We start from the raw sequence: 20,525 nt of genomic DNA, 5'->3' as shown, positions 1-20,525 counted from the left end.
ATGGTGTGGAACGATCAAGAATTCACAGTGATGATGTGACTAAAGAAGAAGAGAGAAGACACTGTCTCTGAGGTGTCTGCAAGGCCCTCCTTGGTTGGCCTCATCCCCAGTCCCTCAAACTCATACTCACACACACACACACTCACTCACTCACACACACACACACCCTGAGGACAGCTGCCTGGTTCTCAGACTCGACCCCCACTGCCTTGATCTTCTCACTTGTGTTGTCTCCAGCTGATAACCAGATAGTTCCCTCCTCCTCCCCCAGGTGTCTGCTCAAATATGTCACCTTATTTAAAGACCTGACTCCCTAACCTGCTCTGATTCCCTCCTTAGCCGTTATCATTTTACACACACAACATTTTATCCACTGCTTGGTTTTCTGACTAGAATTTAAGCTCCACAAAGGAAAAGATTTGCCTCTTCCGTGCACCTCTTCATGCCCGGTGCTTAGAGGAGTTCCCAGCACAAGCAGGCACTCAGAGGCTTATTGAATGCCTGCGTGTACCCAGGGGCAGGAGCACAGACCTGGGGACTCCCAGGCCTGTTTCCTGTCTCCACCAATTATTAGCCATGTCAATTCAAGTAAACTGCTTAAACTTTCCAAATCTCAAAATCCTCATTTGCAGGATGGGAATAATCATAGTATGTATACATCATGAGTTGTGAAAATTAAATTACACATTTATAAATTATAATCTAAATTATACATTTAGAAAACTTAGAACAGTTGGCACTCAAACACCTTACTACTACTATTATTTTTTTTTTTTTATGGGTAACAACTACTATTATTATTTCTTTATGGAGAAAAACCACTATTATTATTTTTTTATGGAGAAAAACCTTGAGATACATTCTTTAAAATGTGAGTGAGTGAGTGAGTGGTTTAATTACATACAAATAAACAACATCTCTATAAGCAACATATTCAAGTTTGCTTTTAGAATGGTTATTAGATGATCTTTTCTGGCTTTTAGTACTTCTGCAAGCATGACTACTTTTCTCGTAATTTTGATTGCTATCTCTCTAAAACTGTTGCCTTGAAAAGGCCGAAACAGTACAGAAGTAAACTGAAACAATTTTAAAAATCACTCTAGCACTAAATCAACAAGAAGCCAGTTTACAAAAACAACTGAGTGGGAAAGAAAGGAAACCTAGAAGGGTAGGCAAGTCATGACAGGTTTGGGATGTACTCCTGGTCTGAAAGGAATTTATTTTACTAACTCACATTAGATGAAATGAACACAAAGGTTTACCCTTTTGAAATGGTCTTTAGTTTTCTTCTGGAGAAAGAGAACCATTTCCTTCATGAGGCCTTTCTGCAAACTCTGGTATGATCAGACAGGTCCCTGAACATCCGTCTTATCCTCCAAATCCTAAAGCACTTACGGGCCTTCTGCACACCGCTTACAGATCCCTTTGAGCTGCTCTGTGGTTGCTGTAGGAACACGCTCTTATCCTCGCCAGGTAGTTTTAAAGGCGCCCCACAGCAGGGGCATACCCTGCTTTATTTCTGTCATCCTGCCTACCTCAGGCTGGCCCCTTCAGGGCAATTACAAGTGGGTATGAAGGAACACACACATTTATAATCTAAAACCAGGCAAGAATTGGTATTACCTCTGAAAGAGGGTAGCAGGCAGTTTCTGAAGGCACTCAGAATCTCAAGGTATTTCCTAAGCAGTTGTTTTATTCAACAGCATTAATCTGCAATGCCCACGTAAAACCATTTACATCACAGTAAATTGGTACAGACTGTGAAGACAAGAGACATGCCACAGTTTCTAATGTATTCAGCTGAGCCTAAGAATTTTTCCAAGACTCATGGTTAATTTGAAAGTGCTTCTTTAGATTGATAACGTGAAGGTGAAGCGCATGGATTCTGAGCCCTGTTACTGGTCAGTGTGACTTTCTAGCTGCACAACCTGGACAAATGATTCAACCTCAGTGGGATGGTTTCTTCTGTAAAATACAGATAAGCCTCGCAGACCTATTGTGAGGAGTAAAGGAATTTATAGGTGAGACGATAAAGACAAAACCTGGAACCTGGTAAGCATGTTAACAAGTGTGAGCTGCTACTATTGGCATTATGATTATTATTAGAAATATTTTTCCTTGCTTATGTCATCTTATTTGAGTGGCTAAAACACATACATACTCCAAAGAAGCAAAGATAACTTGCATATGTTTTGTTATAATCACTAATCTGGTTTCACATAAACTTTCAGATTTAAGTTACTCTTTTATTTCTAGTTCTAATGAGATATGATTGACATATATCACCATATAAGTTTAAAGTGTGCAGCATAATAGTCTGATTTACATGGATTGTGATTACCGCAATAAGTTTAGTTAACATCATCTCATATAGATACAATTAAAAAACTTTTTTCTTGTTAGGAGACTTACTCTCAGGATTTATTCTCTTAACAACTTTCCTATATATTAATGCATAGCAGAGTTAACAGCCGTTCTCATGCTGTACGTTACAATTCCCAAGTTTTGACAAGTGAAATGGAAAAGTTCCACTGGGTTTAATCACAAGTCTTCCTCATACTCATTTTATAGCTTCAAGAAAATGGCTATTTCACAGCTCCAGGTCTGGCTTTCTACTTAGTTCTCTGAAAGGATTTATTGAAAACCCCAAGTGGGCTGGAACATTCTTGCTGGTTACCTTTCAGGAGAGTAACTTTGAGCACAGAGGATGTCCATTTGGTTTCAATTTTCGAAGACACAAACACTTCATTGTACGGTAAATGGCAACATGCTCTCAATGATCCAAAGGCATATTGTTTTTGCTTCTTGATTTTCTGTTCTAACTCTGTGATGATTAAGTTTCCTGTTCTCCACGACAAACACCTCTCAATTTACTGTGAGCGTGCAAACAAGTTATAGTTGCTATTAATTTTATTAAAAAATAAACACATTTTAAACATAGCATCACCAAGTTAATCTTCCAACTGTTCAACTCAAATGCAAACCCACAAAATTTCTGGCTACAGTCATTTTTTTTTTTTTTGCATTTATATATGGAAAATTACCAAGCAAGAGATTCAGTTTTTGCCTAATTGAGTTTTTAACTTGGATTGAAAACTCTGAATGCATAACTTAGTTATTAAGCTTATGTACACAGGTTAATAAAAGCTCAAGAAATTTCCTGTATTTTCATGAAGACTAGGCAGACCTACTTTTCTCTCTTTAAGGCATGGCATTCTGTAGCATACAGTAAAGGGACTTCAAAAATATGTCACTCCGTGGTGGGATCACCTATATAAAAGAATCTCATCTTTTACAATATGTTCTGGGTACTGGCCTAATTTGTAGAAATGCATGTGCTTCAGGTTTTCTGGGATTTGAGCACCATGCGCTAGAATTACACTATAAGCAGCCACTACTCAGAAAATCAGGTGAGCTCCAAACTGTCCCTAGAAAGATGAGGACTGCAAAAGCCTGACAGTCTCACACCCTCTCACTTCACAGAAGTCGGGGGAAGGTACATGACCAGCTCAGGCAGCTCCCTGGAGCCACGGCCTTGTCGTAAGGTAGCGTTCCTCGCAACAGGCCCGGCTGCCAGCGGCCACGGCCCTCCCAGCCGCCAGGCCACAGGGGCCCCTGATGCCTGAGCAGGAAAGGGGCTTCCCAGCTGCAAATCTGTGAGCCTTGGACGGCAGCAGCAGTAAGGACCAAAGCTTTGATCTCACTTCTGCCCGACTCCCCAGACTGCGGTAACGTCCAGAGTAAGGTTTATTGCTTCTCCCAACATCTTGAGCACCTCTTGCTGTTGTTCTCCCAGAGTTCCTCTGGGGGTAGAAATGGAAATGTATGCAAAACCCCCTTCCTCCTCCTCCTGGGTTTGCTCCTCACAACAACCCTCAAGATCTGGATGCACAAGCCCTGATTTATTTGGGCCTGGACCTAAATAAATCACCCTTATAACCTGTCTGCATGTTATATAAGCTTCTCACATAACAGCTTCATAATAGGACTGGAAAATAAAACCTCAAAATACTAAAGTGTAGACAGGTAAAGCGATCCCTGGGGATTTCACTGGTTTTGTTAAGTTTCTGCAGAATGTTCTCACGTCTGAGGACACAGAAACTTTGAGGCACCTTCTCCCCTAGACCATTCAACAGCAGTCACTATTTTTATAAGGGAACTCACTTCTAAATCTATCTGACGTGCCTTTCATTTGCTCGGTGCTGTACCTGCTAAAATGAGGGGTGGCCCCTGCAGAGTGCTCTCAGTCAACTGGAATGGCCAGCAGGCTTCTTGTCTTAGTCCCTGTGAAAGGGGCTGCCTTCCCCACTTCCTGTTCTGATTTTGTAACACAGAGAAATGCTAACCTCAGCCAAACTTAGGAAGACATTTAAGAGCTACTCTGGAAGCTCTCAAATTTTATAAAAAAATGTAACTCTGTAGTCATCTTCATATCCCTGAAGATTTTTAACGTATTTATTTGACTGCATCAGGTCTTAGTTGTGGCATGTGGAATCTAGTTCCCTGACCAGGGATCAAACCCCAACACCCTGCATTGGGAGCGTGGAGTCTTAGCCATTGGACCAACAGGGACATTCCTCCTTGAACATTTTATAATACACCTGTCAGTAAAATTCAAGAAAAACACTAGTCACTTCATTTTTGATGAGGGCACATGATGAAAGGAGTATATCACACAAGTATTATTAAGCACTTAACTGTCTGTAAAACATCTGAAAGTGAACTGATTCCTGTATGACCAGGGCCTGCTTGTTTATGGAGACATGCCTGCTTCTGGAGAGCTTTTATGTCGGTTTATACGTATCTCTCTCCCCAGCAAGCCTTCAGCGTTGCTCAAGGATCAGAGCTGTGTCTCAGACTTCTTTTTCTACCTTCCCTGTGCAAGATGCTGGACCACAAAAGACTAAATGGTTTAGAGACACAATGCACTAGGAGTTCTAGAACCAAAACCTGTCTCTGTGCTTCCTGATGGGACCAATTTAAATTTGAATAATTTATGAGCTGCTCTAAAGCACAGCTGAATTATTTGACTCTTACCAGAACTGGACACACGCCTGATCCTCTGGGGAGACACGGCCCGATCGGAGGCAAGATTTCTGCTGTCGCTATTCCGCCTCAAACAGGAAACAGAAGGCCCCACTTTGGCTTTCAGACCAGGAGTTTTCCTCAGAATGGAGGAGTTGGGTGTAGCTGGTTTCCCACCTGAGACGCCTGCAGGTTTGGAAGCGGAATCCTGTGGGAAGACGAGGGAAGACGTCAGTCCAGGTCATGACTTCGACTTCCACACCACCACTTCCTGTGGTGGTAGGTATGAGAAAGAAACAATTTCTGTCTAAACAGATATGCCTGATGGATATGTTTCATTTTTACTATGAAGACATTTCAACTCTTGATAGTTCACTCTTTGACTCACCGTGATCTGCCTTGGATCCCTTCAGGAAAACTGTGCCCAAGGTCACTGGTGCCACAAGTTGAATTCAGGCTGTAGCTTTCAGTCCTTTTCCTAGACTTCCTCTCTATGGTCTCCAACACCCATGATGCCACCTTTCACTGGTTTCTCCCACAGAACTCTTTCCTGGTTTCCCTTCTATCTGTCTGGTTATTCCTTCTCTGGGTTCTGTTCTTCTCTGCCTTTAAATGCTGGTCATCTCAAGGGCCCTAAACTTGGCCCTGGAACCTTTCTCACCATATACTCTCCCCAGATGACCTTGTCAACTCTTTGAATCACCACCAAGTCCTCATGTCCAAGTTGGCACTCTCTCCCGAGTTCCCCACATATTTAATTTCTTTCTTCATCTGCCTCACTTAGCATACTTCAGGTGCCTTGACCCAATAATGTTGACAATAATCATATTATTGTTGTTTTTACTAATCAACATACAGCCCTCTTAAAATGAAAAGTAAGTTCAAAATGTACATATCAATTCATGATCCTAATAACCCTTCAGGGATGCCTTCACCATACTCCATTTCACAGTCGAAGAACATGAAGCAGTTTCTAAAAATCAGGTGAATTTTACCCACCCATCTCAAAACTTAGCTCTTCTCATATTCACCACCACGTGCCCAGACACCTGACTTACACAGTGAAAGCTATCTTTAGAAGTCTCCTTTCTTAACTTCTGTGTGTTTCTGTATTACTGGTCCAACCACACACAAGAACACAGCAGGCAGAGGCATAACCCAACCACCTTCATTTAAGTCAGACATTAAATTTAGAATGTAGAATCAAATTTAAATTAGCATTGAATTTAGAATCAAAAATGTAGAACAGTGCCAGTCTCCTCATTCAGTATTTTTGTTTTGGAAAATGTGGCTAGTTTTTAAAATGTTGTATTAACACACAATGGATTTATCTTTATTTCAAATGAATGTATATTCTAGAAACGTCTTAGTTTTGATGTTAAATGCTATAATGCTGACAGATGTAGCCCCTGTTGGTCTGCCTGAGCACAGGCTCCCTCATTTCTGGGATGCCTGGAACCAAGTTCTGGTCTCCCCTGTCTCCAAATCGCCTCCCACTCCACTGCTCAGGCCATCTCTTCTAAAGTCCAAACTGGGTCAGGAGGCTTCCCTCGGTCTCCTAGATAAAGTCAGCTCTTCTGAAAATGGCCTCTGGGTTGTGGTGTTCCTGCCCTCCTCTTCACTGGTTCCTTACTGCCTGTGTTTCTGCATTCCCAGCTCCAGACATCCTCATTACCCTGCAAGCCCCACATGACAATGCGCCTTCCTCTTTGTACATGTTACTCCTTCCACCCAGAGTACCCTTCCATCTCATCCTCGATCTTTAAGCTTCAGCTGGTGACCCATGTGCTCTCCCCACTAGAAGCCTTCCTTCCTGGATCTCTCTCCCCATCACCGCCACCAACATAGCAGTCCATACACACCCCCAACTGAGAACCTGACAGCCCATTTTTGTTTACATTCTACTACCCGCTGCACTAGACTCTAGGCTTGGCCAGGGGCTGGGTCTTTCCATCTCCATATCCCAACAATCACCACCATAAACAGCACACAGTGTGTGTTGGCCACTCAGTTATGTCCAACTCTTTGCGACCACTGTAGCCCACCAGGCTCCTCTGTCCATAAGATTTTCCCAGCAAGAATACTGGAGTGGGTTGCCATTCCCTTTTCCAGGAGATCTTCCCAACCCAGGGGTCAAACCCATGTCTCCTGCACTGGCAGGTGGATTCTTTTACCACTGAGTCACTTGGGAAGCCCCCTAAAGCACACAGCGGGCACCCAATAAATGTTCTCACTCTACATGTAGGAAGTAGGTTTCCAAGAACAAATTTCAACATTGTAAGCCATGGTTTATATTCTCCCACTACATAAAGAAAAATTGAGCCTCACAGAGACCAAGTAACATGCCTGATGCCACTTTGCCAATGAATGGATGGAACTACCATGCGAAACCATGTCTATGTCCAAAATTGGTGCTCTGAACCTCTGCGCTGCCTTTTCCCCAGCAGGACCCTTCTTTCTTTGCTTAGTAAGTCAGAAGTAGATAATTTCCCACAGAGAGATATAAAGCCCATGCTGATGACATCCACTATGTGAATTAAAAACTAACTTAAATAGGGTAATATGCCAAGAGAACACTGGAAAGCAACGTAAAATTGGCCAAGAAAAGCGAGCAAAGGACAAAAAATCTTCTCCCACCATTGTGAAACTGGCTAAGGCAACCCCCCAGAGAAAAACATTAAAAAAGTAACCCAAACTTCTAACCAACTTACAAAGTAAATCTTTAACAAATCAGATTTGCTCTGCCTTTTAGAGCCAACATTCCTTGAAATTTTGAAAGCCCAGTGTGTGGAGCAGAAAGGGCCAGGATTCAGGTCAGGAGACCTGAGTTTGAATCTCAGCTTTTACAACTTACCAGCTGTGTGTGTGTTTTAAGTAACCTCTATGAATCTTTCAGAGAAGGCAATGGCACCCCACTCCAGTACTCTCGCCTGGAAAATCCCACGGACGGAGGAGCCAGTGGGCTGCAGTCCATGGGGTCTCGAAGAGTCGGACACGACCGAGCAACTTCACTTTCACTTTTCACTTTCAGGCATTGGAGAAGGAAATGGCAACCCACTCCAGTGTTCTTGCCTGGAGAACCCCAGGGACGGCAGAGCCTGGTGGGCTGCCGTCTATGGGGTCGCACAGCACAGCGTTGGACATGACTGACGCGACTTAGCAGCAGCAGCAGCTATGAATCTTTAAACTGTAGCTACGAACTTGCCTGTTCTTACTGGAAAGAGTAAATGATAATGTATAAAGCACCTGAACATTCTGGAAAATTAAATGACATAATTTATGTAAAAGCCTAGAGCAGAGGGTTTCGCCCAGAGCAGTCACTGAAGAAACATCTGTTTCCTTGCTTTTAGATAATTCCTCATTCCTTTCATCAAACAGTATCACCAACACAAAACCTCTGTAATGCATAACTACACTCAAATGCATCAAATTAAAATCAAGTTCCTACTGACATAGAACTTTTCTGAAGTTTCAGACGAGTTCCCTTCCCTTCCCATCCAGCTTCCCTTGTGGCTGAGATGGTAAAGAATACGCCTGCAAGGCCAGAGTACCAAGTCCAATCCCTGGGTCAGGAAGATCTCATGGAGAAGGGAATGACTACCCACTCCAGTATTCTTGCCTGGGGAATCCCATGGACAGAGGAGCCTGGTGGGCTACAGTCCGTGGGGTCACAGAGTCAGACATGACTGGGTGACTGACACTCACTCAAACAGCTGTGAAGTTGTAGGCAACCTGAGGATTCGGTAAACTCAAGGACTAACTCCACTCAAGACCAACAGAGCTCAGAGAAAACGCATATCCCTCCAGCACTGTCTCAGCATGAACCCAGGGCAGATCCAAAATCTTTGAGTACTGCCGAAGTGACCAAGAAACACAGGGGTTTGCCTACAACATGAAGCAAAGGCTCATTCAGTCAGCTCTATAGTAAGTACAAAGCCTGTGGCCAGTGGCCGTTTGGCCAGCCCTTGCCCTGTGACACAAAGAAGTGTGTAAGCGGTGAGTAGGGATATTGGAGAGAACTGCTCATAAAACATTACCATGCGGGGGAAAATGAGTTTGGAATATTTGTCAGTAAGTAAAAGTGTCAGTACTGAAAATATGGAAATCCTACAGTAAGATTTCTAAGATGAAAAGTGCTTCTTCTCCAAGATACACTGGGATCCATTTGAACCTGGTGATTCTATCACCTTATTTCTATACCACATCATCAGCCTGAAAAATAGGATTTCATTCTGCACGTGGGAAATAAAATGCTAACTTCCATGATTCACGGATCAGAAAGGCTTTCCATTTCAAAATTACACAACCAATTTATAGTCAAAGCAAGTGTTATTTAAAGAAACTTTATGCTAGGATTTGGGAGGCAGTTGGTGATCAATGCACAATTAAAAAGTCCCCTGTAAATCAAGGAGGAATAGTTCTGTTGTTTTCATGTATATGTATCTCGAATGTTTCTCAGCATTACCACAGCTTATCATTTAATTTAGCAAAGTATCAAATTAAAAATTGTATACAATGAGTTTCCCAAGTTTGACTTCAAAAGAAGTTAAAAGTAAACACCTGAGTTTTGAAATCATGGACAATCTCAGTAGTTCAGGCATCACTGTGGTGTGCCATTCCTTCTAAAAAGATTTATTATAAAAGTTAAAGCATCTCTAAGCTGACCTACCTCAAGACTATCTCTAACAGGACCTAAGAATTCCTGATGTACCCTGAAAAGTGAAACTGTTAGTCGCTCCGAAATTGTTAGTCATGTCCGATTCTTTGTGACCCCATGGATGGCAGCACACCAGGCTTCTCTGTCCATGGGGATTCTCCAGGCAAGAATACTGGAGTGGGTTGCTATGCCCTCCTCCAGGGCATCTTCCCAACCCAGGGATCAAACCCGTGGTCTCCTGTGTTGGCATGCGGATTCTTTTCCATCTGAGCCAGTAGGGAAGCCCTGAAAACACTTACAACAGCCTTTCGACACTTCAAACCATACATGTTTCATTCCTTCAGATGGGAGTCCTTCACACAGATGACTCATAGCTGCCTTCCTTCCCTGGCATCTGGCACCCACGTCCACTCTTGACCCATAGGGCAGAAGCCCAAGAAAAGCCCTACATGGGCTGAAAACGCATGCCAGTCCCCATTACCAAAAACAGGACTGAGGACAAACACACAGAGCCCAAGACTAGCCTCTGAAATGTTTCTAAAACTCAGAAAGCTAGTTTCTTCATGCTCTAGGCAAAAATTACATACAAGTTTAATGTCTGTGGCTGATTCCCTTTGCGGTCCACCTGAAACTATCACAACACTGTTAACCAGCTATACTCCAATAAAAAATTGAAAGTTTAAAATAAATATATATACACATGCTTAATGAAAAATAATCTTTGAACTGCATGTGAATTCCTGTTTAAATGGAACACCCAAATATCTGCCAAGTACCATAAAAAAAATGTTGCCCTTTCACCATATGAAATACAGTGGGTTTTATTTTAGTACCAGGGACCAATATGTTAGGACAGCAAGAGACCTCAGACAGCTACTTTCATCTCTGTGTCTCAAAATACTACTCGGCCCAAGTCACATTAGCTGATCAGAGGCAGCATCCGGAATCCTCCTGTTCACCAGAGGGGGCTCCCTGCCCGGAGTGGCTTCCTCAGAGGAGCCTAGGAGCTATTTTCATCTTAACACTGTTTACCAGCACTGCTGAGACATTTCTCAACTATGGTCCGATACAGCTCCAAGTTCATAAAAAATGCTTTGTTTTTTTTATAAATGTAAAATGCAATCATATATCTAACTTCAAACAACTTATTACACGAAAACATTAAAGTAACTTGTCCTTTCAGCTTACTATTAAAAGGAATACTGATGCTCAATATAAAATACTGAAATTGAGATTTTTTTCCAATATGCATATAACCAATGAATACCCTAAAATGTACTAAGAATTAATGAATAATACTGCAATACCTGAAAGCAAATCTGCACACAGAGTTCAGCAATTTTATTCACTATTAAAGGGGAACTAATTGCTAATCCATCCTGCTGTTTCCACCACCATTTCCTGAAGCAGGCAGAAATTTCACTTACCAAAAACAGAGAACCAAAGTCAGAGGTCTCGTTCAGGATTTCCTTTTTTAGCTCCTGTTTTGCCACTGATGTCCCATTTTCTTCTTCACCCTTCTTTTCAGGGCTAATCCTATCGATGTTGGAAGTATAGGGCACTTCCAAGCGTTCTGTGCTTTCCATTTTCACAGGGAGCTCATCTTTGATCTGAAAAACCACAGCCACGGATCCAGTCTCACATGCTGGATTGGAAGAACTTGCTTTGTCAACATCTTCCTGATTCGATTTCATGGCAGATGTTGTTCTTGGATGCTTCTTGTGTGAAGCATTTTTAGAATGAGTTGTAACATGCACAGCCTGGCTCGTAATGAGTTTATTAAATTGCTGCTTATGCGCCTTGTTAATTGGAATTTCTGCTTTGGGGTCTGCATTCAAGTCATATGTTGCTGTTTTGCTTAAACCCGTTGACTGCCTTGAGGAAGACACTGATGAGGGAGATGAGGCACCAGTTAACTGAGATCTGGGTGCAACCTTTGATAGAGCAGGGTCCTTTGGCTGCAACATGGGTCTGGATACAACTTTTGCTTTAACATTCTTGAAGTTTGGTCTTGGGTAACTTATAATTTTGGTTTTTCTAACTTTGCTGCCTAGGGGGCTATTTGCTTTGGTTGTTGATTTTCCTAGGTTAAGTTTTGACACAATCATTGGTGCTGCCTTCAAATTTGGTAAACATTGGAGCTCTCGATTACTTGTCTGCAATTTGCTACATTTCTCCACGCCTTCAACAGGTGAGACAGAAAACGTTGTGTTCATCGGTTCAAGGATTGGCGTGGACATGCAAATTCTGTTATTGGTACTGATGACCATATCATCTGCATTCCAAGTCAGCTCAAGTAGTGATGCTTCCTTTTGTCCTGGCGGGCTATTTGCTATCAGTTCTATGGTACGATTTTGGGTTTCCAAATGCTTTTCACTGGAGGCAGTTGGTGTGTCTTTAGTCACAGTGACTTGGTGTTTCGGGCCCAGAACTTGGGTTTTGCTTTTACTAACAGCTGGCACCAGTAAAAGGCATTCATCATCTATAAGACAATTGGACACTGTTTCTCTAACGTTTTGGCCCATTTCCTTTTGCCCATATGAGCTCTGTGAATGTGTCTCCCTATTTGGTTCATCTTTAGATGAACAAAAGAACTCTTGTAATACAGACCCACTGGGAACATCCATGCCATCAGAAACTTGTGTTAGAGCTTCTATCTCCTTTTCTCTGCCTCGTCTCTGCGGTGTTCCATCTGGGTACTCGCTGGCAACCTTTTCTGAAGAACGGTGACACTGATTTTCAGTATCTGGAACAACAACATCAACTTGCATCACCATGTCGGAAAACACTGTGTAAGCTGTGTCCTGGGCCTGTGATGCCACAGCTTGAGAATTTTCAAAGCTCTCTCGATCACAACTTGTTTCTCTCACATGTATCTTATCAGAATGGGGAGATGGAAGAATGGAACAGGATAAAGATGTATTTATACTTCTCGTGTTGGTTGACGGCAGGCTTGCAGTGGTAGGCAAAGACTGACTTTTTCCAGTGGTATCATGTGTTACGAAGGTACAGTTAACATTATCCACTTTTATGTCAAAAGTCTGGTTGAGCAGCAAGGCAGTAGGATTGTCTGTACAGTTCAAATCATCATTGTTAGTTTTCCATACAAAAGTTAGAGATGTCTCAACACCCTGGTTCAACGATCCTAGGGAATGACAACTGCTATGCAAATGTTTGGGTTCTGCTGTATTTACAACATGTGCAAAAGATGGACACGTGGAATCCATGTGCACCTCTAACGCCTCCTGACTGATTAAATTACTTGAAGATGTTTGGTGATCGTGTACTTCAACACACTGAGGGGTTAAAGAAATTTTTTCACCAATGTCCACATCAGAGCCAGTTTCATAATCAACCACCATGCCATCTGGGTTGGCCAAATGCCAACTCACATTATTGGTTGAAGCGTTTTGGGTAGATGGTGATTTTTGGTTGCATGCATATGTGTTTCCATTTTTATCACAGATAAATAAGGATTGCAGTTCATCTTCTGTCTTGCCATCTGAATTATCATCATTCATCCTGAGTATTAACTTTAAACCTCTGCCGTTTTATTTCTTTTTTAACTCCTTACAAATGAGAGGGAAGGAAAATTTGTCTTCGGTTTTTCAGCACAGTTGAAAGTTTCTCAGTCTAAGATGCTTTGCAGTTGAAATGGTTTGTTGTTTCCTGGAAGAAATAAAATGTTTCACACTCAAGTGAACATTAGAAAAATCAACAAGTCATTACTTGATTAATTTCAACTGCCTTATTTTTACATTTAGAACCTACAACTAAGGACATAGGTAATTAAGATATTAGCTACAGACTCAACCTCTTTTCAAACACACTTTTTCATTTGAGGAAATGGGCAAAACAGCAAGATGCTGTTAAAACTGTGCCCTCCTTAACTCATCACAGTAGAGAAGGACGCCAAATCTGACAATAGGTTTTCTTTCTTTTTGATTGACAGAGTTGACCACTGGTTCTAATTTGCCTAAGATGGTACCAATTTATGCTTATTGTCCCAATATAATTAGAAAGAATGCCCTTTTCACTTTCGGAAGGGTCTCCTACTGTCTCCTTGGAGGGTGATTACCAGATAGACTAGGCAGGCACAGCAAAAAAAAAGCTGAATATCAATGAAGACTGAGGGCATCAGCATTTTCTTTCCCCTGTTTTCACTGTGTATCTCAAACATACTGCACTTCAAAATTGAAAACAAAAGCCATTACTCTTCATACTTAAAGTGGTATTCTATTGGAAGTACCAAAAAATGTTAAAACTGAGTTTACTGTATGTCATAGCAAATCTACTCTGACATATCCATTAAAAAGAAAAACTTATGTCCAAAAATTTATACACAAAAGAACATGATTTGTAATAGAAACATTATTCACAATAGCGCAAAAGTGAAAGCAAGCCACAGGTCTACTAACTGGTAAACAGATAACAAAATGTTATATATCCATGCAATGAAATATATTTTTCAGCAAGAGAAAGGAATGGAGTATTGACTGGTACATGCTACAACATGGAATCAACATTAAGACTTAAAATATTATAAATAAAAGAATAGTATAAGCAAAAATTACAAAATATAAGAAGCCAGTCGTAAAAGACTACATATGATGTGACCCTATTTCCATGACATGTCCAGAATAGGCAAATCTATAGAAAGCAGATGAGTGGTTCTCTAGGGCTAAGAAGGGGCAGGACGAAAGAGAATGAGGAGTGGCTGCTAACTGGCCTGTTTCTTTTTGAAAGTAATGAAAATGCTACAAACGTTAAGACTGTGGTGATGGCCGCAAAGGGCTCTAAATACACTAAAACAATTCAATTGTACACTTAAAAAAAATCATTAAAAATGACCCAGGAAAGCTTTCAAATTGAAGGATTTTGTAAATAACTAAGACCTTATCATGCTTTTGGTTAAACTGAAGTGCTTAAGAAAGGCCCAAATACTTAAGCTAAGACTACAAATAAGTCACACAGATATACATTTGTTTGAACTGACTTGCTCATCTAGGTACTGTCAATTGGAATATCATGGTGCTGTTCTGAAGAAATAAAATATCCATCGGGGAAAACAATGACATTCTGTAACCTAGAAAATTATAAATTAAGAGTAGATCTCATTTTTCTAACTTTCAATCTTTCCTCTGTATTCAAACATACTTCAGTGACCTAAATACAACCAGGGCAATAGGAACAAGGGAAGAACTGAAACGGCAGTATCTTCACTAACAGTGCTCTGTGTTTCCAGCCATGAATGCTGAAACCGGCCTTCACTGGGGCACGAAGAAAGGCCTCAATGTTTATCTCAATAGCACGCATGTGCATGCATACCAACACATGCAACCAAGAGACTCTGATCTCAAAACAAGTGCTATATAACTCATATACTCACAGAAATAGGAATAGAATTCTATAGAAAATAGAACTTTCTATACTAATAGAAAACGTAAATGTCTTTTTCCCCCCACTGTAGCTCCTTAGTTAGAAATTACTGAAATAATAGATTTGGGGGCAGCACCTTAATAAAAGATTTTATGAAACACAAATTAACATTTTTAATCCTCAAGTATAAAACAGGTTCAAGCTAAATGAAAAGGGAAGTCCGTGTATTCATATTTTAGCTGTGTGTCGGGCGGGGGGGGGACGGTGATTTCACAAAGCACTAAATAAGGTACACCTTTATGCTTCCATGAAGTCCAATACTCATTTAAGAAACCCTGGTATAAGCAGATGGGAGTGCTACTAACAGAAGAATTGAACACAAATCATAGGCGTGATTTGTCTGTATAAACAGATTCACTAAAGTCAACCGATGGAGCTTTTACTTCCTGAGCTCCCTCTTTCAAAGTATATAAAATATGATTTAAAAATTGCAAAAGAATAAAGAAAATGGTTTGCATGTCAAAACATCTCAAATTATTTCTAAAATAAATGTACAAAGGATAATTTACACCACTTCGTTGTTGTTTGGTCACTAAGTCGTGTCCGACCCCATGGACTGTAGCCCCGCCGGGTTTCTCTTTCCATGGGATTTCCTAGGCGAGAATACTGGTGTGGGTAGCCACTTCCTTCTCCAGGGGATCTTCCAGATCCAGGGACTGAACCTGCATCTCCTGCACTGGCAGGCGGATTCTTCACCACTGAGTCACCAGGGAAGCCCTAATTGACAACATGAATTACATGTCATTCTCTGTTTAGGTTGTTTCTAGTTTTATTATTAAATAATATTTACTTATAAATAGCACTGGACTAAATATTTTTGCTGTTTCCACTGTCTGTCACTGTTTCCCCATCTGTTTGCCATGAATTGATGGGAAACAGTGGCTGACTTTATTTTTCTGGGCTCCAAAATCACTGCAGATGGTGACTGCAACCATGAAATTAAAAGACGCTTACTCCTTGGAAGGAAAGCTTTATGACCAACCTAGATAGCTTATTAAAAAGCAGAGCCATTACTTTGTCAGCAAATGTCTGACTAGTCAACGCTATGGTTTTTCCAGTGGTCATGTATGGATGTGAGAGTTGGACTGTGAAGAAAGCTGAGCACCAAAGAATTGGTGCTTTTGAACTGTAGTGTTGGAGAAGACTCTTGAGAGTCCCTTGGACTGCAAGGAGATCCAACCAGTCCATCCTAAAGGAGATCAGTCCTGGGTGTTCATTGGAAGGACTGATGTTGAAGCTGAAACTCTAATACTTTGGCCACCTGATGCGAAGAGTTGATTTGTTTGAAAAGACCCTGATGCTAGGAAAGATTGAAGACAGGAGGAGAAGGGGATGACAGAAGATGAGATGGTTGGAAGGCATCACCATCTCAATGGACATGAGTTTGGATGGCATCATGACTCAATGGACGTGAATTTGAGTAAACTCCAGGAGTTGGTGATGGACAGGGAGGCTGGGCGTGCTGCAGTTCATGGGGTTGCAAAGAGCCAGACACAACTGAGCGACTGAACTGAACTATTTTTGTGATCTTTGACTACCTGTTATGGCTTCCTTTGGAAAAACTTCCTGAAAACAACAGCATCACTGAGTCAAAGGATGTGACTTTTTAAGGCTCTTGATATAGTCTGTCAAATCATTAATTTAAAAAAAGGCAGATTATTAATAATATATATATTAATATGCATATATAGCCTGAGGTTTCTTTTAAAGCTTATGCGTTTTGCTCAGCATTGTCTCTCAAAAATTTTCTCGTGTTACTGTAATACGAAAATATTTCTAACAGTTGTGAAATTCCACTAAAGGTAAGATTAAATTTTTTAGATTAAGTGAGTAGATTACAAAGACTATTAGGAAAATAAAGAACCCATCAATTCTCACAAGACTGCTCAGCACACCTGGGTTTATGATTGTTTGAATTCACAGATACAAGAAAAAAAATCTCAAACTCAGTGAACAAAGCTATCAAAAAATAAACCAATAAATACCACAGGGAGTTCCCTGGCCGTACAGTGGTTAGGACTGCTATGGTTCTGGGTTCAATTCCTGGTCGAGGAACTAAGATCCTGCAAGGCATGCAGTGAGGGGAAAAAAAAAAAAAAGGAAACAACCCACCCCACCTCCCTAAAAAAGAAGCCACAGAGAAATGGATTCAGAAGAAATACTTTAGGAAAACTTTGGTATGAAATCAATTTACTGCCGGCTTTCCTACTTTTAGATAAGAATAGATAAGAGTAGATAAGAGTAAAGAATTAGAGGTACAGAGATGTGAATTCTGCAGTAATCTTAACAGCTTCAGGATTAGTTGGAAGATTAACTTCAACATTCACTAAAGAAAAAAACAGCTTCAAGACATCATCACTACAGAGCTATAGCCCTGGGCAGGAGAGTTGACCAGCCTTGCCTCAGGAATTTTGTTAAAAAAAAAAAAACACGTAAAAGTTAGCCTTGTATTGTGGCCAGTTTCATCCCCTTCCTGCCTTACGAAGAGCAGCGCCGACATGCACACTACCGTGTATGAGACGGACAGCTGGCGGGAGGCTGCTATGGAGCAGAGCGATCTCAGCTCTGTGATGACCTAGAAGGGTGGGATGGGGTTGGGGGGGGGGGTAGGAGAGAGGCTCAAGAGGGAGGGGATATGCTTACACTTGTATCTGATTCACTTTGTTGTGCAGCAGAAACACAACATTGGAAAACAATTATACTCCAGTTTAAAAAAGGATAGGACTTCATGATCCAGTGGTTAAAGAATCAGCTGTCAATGCAGGGGACACAGGTTCAATCCCCGGTCTGGGAAGACTCCACATGCCTCAACGCAGCTAAGCCCCAGCACCACAACCCTAGAGCCTAGGCTCTAGAGCCCAGGAGTCACAACTGAGGAAGCCTACACACCCTAGAGACTGCGCTCCGCAGTAAGAGAGTAGCCCCACTCGCCGCAACTAGAGAAAGCCCGTGCATAGCGATGAAGACCCAGCACAGCCAAAAAGAAAATAAACAAAAATAAATCTTAAAAAAAAAAAAATAGTACCTAATTTTCTATCACATAGAACTCATTCTCTGACCTAATCTCATGTTCTTTGCCTTAATCTCTCCTGACGTATGAAGAAATGTCTTTATGTTTCTATGATTACAATGTGATTTGTAAAGACTTTAAAGTTGGGAACTTTTAAACCTTGGGAACTTTTTTTTTTTAACTAAAGCAAAATTAAAGACACTTGAAAAAGAGAGAGAGAAGAGGTTGGACTAAATCATTGTTACCCAAAGGGTTAATTTCTCAAGCTGTCTTTCAGTAGCATTATCTAGCAGAACAAAGTAGAATGATTAACTTTGCTCTCCTTTCTAAGAGAGCCATCTGGGAAAATAAGGAGACCTTTTTCCGAGAACAATGAATGAGAGAGAACAACTTCTCTACTTATTAAGATTTGGGAATATGGTTGAGGAGCTCCTCTTGAAAAAAAGGTTAGCAAAATACTAATTTCTATAATTATCTGTAAGGTCAAATATTGATAGATACGTAGTAAAAGAAAAGGTCAATGAAAAGCACTACTGGCACAAAATGTGAGCTATTTCAGCATCTTTAGAAAAAAATAAGGTTGCTCTCTAAATCTTAGCTTAAGAAGAAAGGCTACTAGTTCCCCAAAGATAAAAATCCATTACCATATAGTTGAATTTATTATCATTAATACTGCAGAGGGTATTTTAGAGATCCAATTCAAATTTCCTCATTTTACAAATGACGAAACCACTTCTAAAAAATAAACTACATGGCTGGACCAAATTAGTTACTAATGGCAGTTTACCATTACATTACACAATAGTTATGTGCTTTATTTGTCAACTGAACTATAAACCCAAAAGAGACTAATGCATCGGTAGGTATCTTCTACATTTTCCAATGACCTGCAATGTCAAACCCAACAGTTTGAACTAGATACAGCTAAACTTGAATGCCATATAATTATGAAACACTTTGTTTCCACAAGTCACATTGCTTTGTAGCCATAAAGAACTTTAACTTTACTTCTTATTTATTTTAAGACACAGCATACCAGTTGTTTAATACAAATACAGCTATAATTTACAGCTTTAAATCATAAAATTATGTCAGTCAACTTTTTAAAAACTCACTAATTACAACTGTAGGTCATTCTCTGGGCTTTAAAACCCAAAGTATTATCTAATGTTCAACTTATGGTAAAAAAAAAAAAAAAAAGAAGAAGAAGAAAAGAAAAAGAAGACACATACACTCAAGCCCTGAGTTTAGTAAAGAACATCTTTACATCTAGGAACCAAAGACCAGCATACCTACTCACTGGTTTTCTAAGAGCATGACAGTTTTCAGTGAAGCCATTTAAAGGAATGGCTTTTCTTCCTTCTCCAGAAGGAATCTAGAGTTGGTTTAGTAAATTTTAAAATGAAAGCTATGATTAAAAATAATGAAATAACGCCATTTGCAGCAATGTTGATGGACCTAGAGAGTATCATACTGAGTGAAGTCAGTCAGATAGAGAAGGCGAAAGATCGGATGACATCCCTTATATGTGAAAGATACAAATGACCTTACTTACAAAACAGAGACTTACAGACTTAATGAACTTATGGTTGCCAGGGGGGGACCCATGGAGGGGAGGGTTAGTTAGGGAGTTTGGGATAGACACATACACACTGTTACATTAAAAATGGATAACCAACAAGGACCTACTGTATAGCACAGGGAACTCTGCTCAATGTTATGTGGCAGCCTGGATGGGAGGCGAGTGTGTGGGAGAAAGTGTGTGCGCGCGTGCACTCAGTCGTGTTTGACTGAGTGACCCTGTGGACTATAGCCCGCCAGGCTCCTCTGTCCATGGGATTCTCCAGGCAAGAATACCGGAGTAGGTTGCCATTTCCTCCTCCAGGGGATCTTCCCCACCTAAGGATCGAATCTGCTTCGCTGGTTTCTCCTGCAACGCAGGCAAATTCTCTACCACTGCCTGGGAAGCTCTTGGGGGAGAATGGATACAGGCACATGTGTGACTGAGTCCCTTCATAGGACTGATCACTTGCAGCTATCACAACATTGTTTGCTAATCAGCTATACTCCAGTATAAAAGAAAAAGTTTTTTAAAAAATGAAAACAACAGATGCTCCACAACAGAACTGAACTTTCAGTAACTTAAGACAAGAGATACAAATCAACTGGGCTGCTTGTGAAAAAAAGCAGGCTGAGTCAGATCACTGGTGGGGCCTGAGAGCCTGCATTTTGTATTCATCTCCCTAGTGATACTGAAACTTCTGGGCCATGGACTATCCTTGGAGTAGCAGGGATGTAGCAGAGTGCTTTGAGCAAATACTGCCCACCGAGTCAATCAGATCAATACAGGAACTCGTCAGTCAGAAGCACTTACCCTCACATCCAACTTTATAG

General features: G+C 40.9%; 1 protein-coding gene across 3 annotated transcripts in view; it reads right to left on the bottom strand.

The window, feature by feature from the left end:
• MTUS1 (microtubule associated scaffold protein 1) overlaps positions 1 to 20,525 on the bottom strand; it is a 181,370-nt gene that overhangs the window by 106,171 nt on the left and 54,674 nt on the right. For all 3 annotated transcript variants that reach the window (XM_043893909.1, XM_043893908.1, XM_043893910.1), the window contains 2 exons: positions 11,110 to 13,351; positions 5,038 to 5,233 (listed from right to left, as the gene is read on the bottom strand). In XM_043893909.1, coding sequence (XP_043749844.1) covers positions 5,038 to 5,233; positions 11,110 to 13,203 — 2,290 coding nt within the window. In that variant the 5' untranslated portion in view covers positions 13,204 to 13,351. Of the gene's footprint in view, positions 1 to 5,037; positions 5,234 to 11,109; positions 13,352 to 20,525 lie in introns of those variants that run through there.

Source organism: Cervus elaphus, chromosome 32 (assembly GCF_910594005.1).
Source record: "Cervus elaphus chromosome 32, mCerEla1.1, whole genome shotgun sequence".
Lineage (NCBI taxonomy): Eukaryota > Metazoa > Chordata > Mammalia > Artiodactyla > Cervidae > Cervus > Cervus elaphus.
The sequence above is the reverse complement of the archived record's forward strand: the minus strand, read 5'-3'. Positions and strand labels throughout refer to the sequence as shown.